Below are 5,000 nucleotides of genomic sequence, written 5' to 3' on the forward strand. Positions count from 1 at the left end.
GGATACATGCACAGGTATATTTATCTGTCCATCTGCCTGTATGCGTGTACATATAAAAGTACAAAAGTTGAGTTTTCATCTGCGCGAAATATTGTACCAAATTGGGCATCTGGCTTGTGACGTCATTGATGTCCCTCTGACGTAGTCACTGACGTCACAGAAACAAACACAAACAATCGTATATATACAATCTCTTATATACACTCTGTCTGTGGCATTTTGACGGTTCTGCGAATTCTCTTTTTACAAAGGGCATCGTGTGATTACGCCAGATGAACGCCAAAGACAATGTGGCGTTCAGTCATGTAGAAGCTATCCATGATGACTTTTAAAACTTATTTGCCTTATAAACAAAATATGTTATTGTTCCAACTGATTCGAAACATCGCATTATGCTGTCAACGTCTCGCATGTTAAAGCCATACATCTGTGAAAAGATGAAGTCATAAGGAATTGCAGAGAAAGTTTTGTCAATAATGATATCGTATTCAGTTGTATCTCGTCAATATTCACCCACTTCAATGCAGTATATCAAAAGAAAATGGTGACTAACAGAGCGCGCTAGACACAATGGTAGATATTAGTAAATGGTCAAGGGTCATGTCAACTTTGTCATGATTGTTTATTGTAACAAGATTGTTTACGTTTCAGGTATTCAATCACCAGGTGTCTTGTGACAGGTGCGTTAAAGTCAGTAGCCTTGCATATCCTGTTATTGAATCTTTGGTGTGTTATGCGCAGTAGGCACAGGTTATATATGCAGGATGTATCAGCTTCAGATCTGAATCGTTAGATCATATGAATGTAGAGCACATATGAGGTAAAGGTATTTTTAACACTAAATAATTATGTATTGCAGGTGTAAAACTTTTTTGCATTGGCATTGAAAAAAAATGTTTATTAAAAAATCATTCATTGTAACAAATCTTTTATTCGAATAATAAATGACACTAAACAGTATACAATAAGGAATTATAAATATTGTACCACAGTGACTAGTGAGAGGCCATTACCACCTCTCCTGGTACAACTTCGCACGCTCACTCTCCACGTATCCATATTTATAACTCTCTCTCTCTACCTCACAAGGTTACATTTCCTACACATGTAATGATTTGATATAAAAATATAATACATTAAAATAAATATAGATTAAATACAAATACCTCCCTATAAATCCATGAAAGAAAAAATCAGGTCAAATCAATGAGAAAAAAAGGGACAGTTCGTAATGTTTACAATATTGATGGAAAGAACAGGCCCGGCGCGTGCCATAGGGATGCAGCGCGCGGTTATTGGTCTTCTGAGAAAAACACCCGAGATCGGTAGGAGAATAAAGAAATTTAACTTGTCTTTAGAAATAGACATCCGGCTCGCCGATTGGACAAGTTAACACTTAAATTAAACTAATGACTAAATAATCACAGTAAAAAGGAATATGGATTTTGTAAATTGTAATCCATACGGGCTATACAATCTTTACATGTAGTGCTATGTGTGGTATATCACCTAATGAAAAGCTTTTACTTTTTCTTTATTTCATTTTCTTGTTTGCATGATATACCTCATTTTAAACAGCTGATTTCTCAAATGGATCAAAATTCAGTGCTCAGCTCCAAGTCCAGCTGGGCCGAGACCTTTGGCTTGTGTGGGGGGTGGGGGGGCCGGGACACTCAGCCACAATGCGGTCTGGAATGCGAGTCAAGTCCTCAGACATCTGGAAAGGGGACAAGGACATGGTTGGGTCAACACGTAAGCACCAGGGCGCATCCTGGGCTACAGGAAGCCATGCTGGGGAGGACGACAGGGAGCCTGACACTACACAGGGAGCAGCAGGACATATGAGCATTCCGTGTCGCCCGTGATCCAGTTGTGTCAAATCTCCACTAGTGATATTTTGTATTATATTTGACACAGGTTGATTTTTAATTGATCTTCAATGGACAGAATTCATGTTACACTAGGAATAGGAATTAATTTTTAAGTGACTAAGGATATTACCTGACGTCTTTCTCGACTGGAATGTCAGTCAGAAAAAATAAGCGATGTAAGTAGGTTAGAATGTTGAAAGTTAGGACAATGTCACAGCGTAGTTATTGCTGTTAATGATCTCTCTAAAAGGTTTCTTATGGATTAGTAAGAAAACCAAGGTCGAAGAGCGGTGCTAAAGTTAATCCACAGGCCTAGGGTCACGAGTGCTTTGAAGGGTTAAGGTCAGCCAACACCAGCTTTGAAACGTGACCTGGCCCACGAGTACTGGCGACCAGGTCATCGGGTCGTTTCAGACGAGCAGAGAGCAACTCTGACAGAAGGATGGGAAGCGACACGGTCAGTGGAGCAACGTAAAGGTTTGTGAGGAGTCGTGGTGTCTCACACTCAGGTTATGAGATGTAAACATCTTTATACTGGGGATCCTCGCACCTATAACAGTGAGAGATAGTAAGGTTAGACGATCACATACAATGACACCCGCTAAAAGCAACACAAGAACAAATGTTAGGGGGTTACAGGAGGTAGGGGTTCAGAAACATTCAAGGGATACGATATGTAGAAACATTCAAGGGATACGATATGTAGAAACATTCAAAGGATACTGTGTAGAAATATTACAGCAAGGAACAGTTGTAGCCTAGAATATGACATATAAATGGTACATTTCTCTCAAAGTGATATATAACAAAATTAAAACTGAAATATATGTACCTGCAGGTGCTGTTGTCGAAGTATCTGCCAGTAGTGCAATCGGAGACGTCACTACACACGCACGCACACTTCCTCTCGTCCCAAATCTGCCCCAAATACAAAGTCATTTATTGTTACTGTTAATGTGGGCGAAATTTCCTTTGAATTATATTATATAGCAAATAAAAAATCTGGAAATTAAGTCTTTGAGTAATAACGTACGGTAATGATAAAAATCTAGAAAAGACATTTTATATGAAGTCCAAAAATAACCATTAAACAAATTTGTTCTACTACCGGGTCTAGAAAAAAGTGCTGGGGGAGGGATACGTAAAAACCAAACTCCTTAATGATTTGGAAAATTCGTTGAATTGACTGACCTTTCCATCTGAACAGGACTTGCTGACATCTGCAGGACAAGTGCACCTACAAGCACTCGCATCGTACACTTGATGTTCTGTGCAATGTTCCTCGCGCTCCTGTGGATAAATATATTACATTATTTCCATGCTCTATGAGAGAGAGAGAGAGAGAGAGAGAGAGAGAGAGAGAGAGAGAGAGAGAGAGAGAGAGAGAGAGAGAGAGAGAGAGAGAGAGAGAAAGAAAGAAAGAGAATTATAATTACAAATTGCGAGACACGGGCGGTTCCATGGAGATCAGGCGAAAAAACCCACCTTACACTGGCATTTGCATTTCTTGTGTTCCTGAACCGTGATCGTTTTGAGAGTCTGAACACTTTCGAATCGAAGCTTGTTGTTTACTTTCTTTTCGAAGGCGAGGACCTGTTGGGACAAAAAAACGTTAACTGATTTTTAGGGAGGACTTAGCGATGGGAATCAGGTGACAATAGTGTCAATAAAACTATGGAGACTATAAGAAATTGAGGAAAGTTATTATTTTTACTTCTAGTAGGAATTATAATGATAGCAGGCATGATACTATCACTACCACCACCATCACTACTACTACTACTACTAGTGGATAAAATGATGATGATTAAAATAATGATAATGTTAATGATAATGCTGATGATGATCCATAGTGTAAATAAAACAACGAAGGGGGGGGGGGGCAAGAGACAGATGAATGGCGCTAGACGTCTTTTCACTGTATAACGAAAAGGCACTGATATTGAGAGTGAAGGTTGCTTATGCAAGCATTATCCTATTCTTCTCTTCGTTGTTTTCTTTACAGTTTACATAGCGTGAATCCTTGGCTGGGTCACACCGTACCTTGAACTTGCGATTTTTGACCACTTCGGGGCGACACTCCAGCAGGGGTGAATCACAGCATCCGCCGCACTGCTTGATGTAAACGCAGGAGGGTTTCAGCATGACCAAGGGTTTCTCGTCGTTGGGGAGCTCCACCACGGCCTTCTTGGGCTTGCACTGCACGTTCTTATTCTTTATCAGTTTGTCGAGTTTCTTGCGTTCATTTGGGGTCACTGACGGGAGAAAAGAAAAGAAAACAAGGACCTCACTAATTAGTTTGACTGAACAAAGAAAACGAGTGTTTCTTCCGTTTTTATTTGTATATAATCCAATAACACAATCAGGTTATTTTATATAAAAGTATTGTGGCATGTTTGAAACTGGAAATAGCAAAAGCGAAGTACAGTTAAGCTGTAGTACAAACGAAAGTTTAATAAACAGCACACTACAGAAACAAAAATGTGACTGATCGTACTCGGTCAGTTCCACTTTATTAATTATTGTTAATGTATTCTACCTCGACCCGACTGCCAGCTAATAATGTTGGTGTCACCGTATGAAACGCATCACTGGCAAAAGGAAGTCAAAAAACAAATCTTTGGTCAAGGTAAGTCACTTATGAGAGTTTCTCATAGCGCTTATCTCAACGACTTAAAAAGCATGAAAGAAAACGCCCGAAAACTTAGCGGGGACTTCTCTAAAAAAAGAATAAACAGAGTGATCGGCTAATCTTCGTCATTTGGAAGATTTTTACGGACAAGATGTAGGTGTACTTAGAAGCTACGTCTACCTGAGGGAGGACATTACTTGCAGTGACACGCAACTTACTGTCAGGGGTCTGCGAGGTACTTCTACGATTTGAACTTTTGCGACGGTATCTGATCAACGTACTTTCGGAGAGCGGAGAGACCGTCTTGACGCCGAAGCCGCGCTGGGCTCCACACCGCTTGTTCCACCACAAGTGAGCAGAAATGTCTGAGGTGTTCTGGAAGGGGGAGAAGGAGGGTCAGTGAAGGAAGGAGGGAGGGAGCGAGGAAGAAGGGAGGGAGAGAGGGAAAGAGAGAGAGAGGGAAAGAGAGAGAGAGAGAGAGAGAGATTCCGATCGTC

The 5,000-nt window shown here is 40.4% G+C and overlaps 1 protein-coding gene across 6 annotated transcripts in view; it reads right to left on the reverse strand.

Annotated features, from left to right (window-relative positions):
- Positions 1-911: 911 nt before the first annotated feature.
- Positions 912-5,000, reverse strand: part of LOC113804840 (vascular endothelial growth factor A) — a 28,060-nt gene continuing 23,971 nt past the window's right edge. Inside the window, exons 5-10 of one of the 6 annotated variants that reach the window (XM_070143088.1) lie at positions 4,785-4,878; positions 3,915-4,126; positions 3,357-3,464; positions 3,063-3,161; positions 2,704-2,789; positions 912-1,717 (exon numbers count right to left, since the gene is read on the reverse strand). In XM_070143088.1, coding sequence (XP_069999189.1) covers positions 1,702-1,717; positions 2,704-2,789; positions 3,063-3,161; positions 3,357-3,464; positions 3,915-4,126; positions 4,785-4,878 — 615 coding nt within the window. In that variant the 3' untranslated portion in view covers positions 912-1,701. Of the gene's footprint in view, positions 2,422-2,480; positions 2,790-3,062; positions 3,162-3,356; positions 3,465-3,914; positions 4,127-4,721; positions 4,879-5,000 lie in introns of those variants that run through there. The other 5 variants (XM_070143084.1, XM_070143086.1, XM_070143087.1 and 2 more) reach the window with 5 other exon arrangements.

Source organism: Penaeus vannamei, chromosome 30, assembly GCF_042767895.1.
Source record: "Penaeus vannamei isolate JL-2024 chromosome 30, ASM4276789v1, whole genome shotgun sequence".
Classification (NCBI taxonomy): domain Eukaryota; kingdom Metazoa; phylum Arthropoda; class Malacostraca; order Decapoda; family Penaeidae; genus Penaeus; species Penaeus vannamei.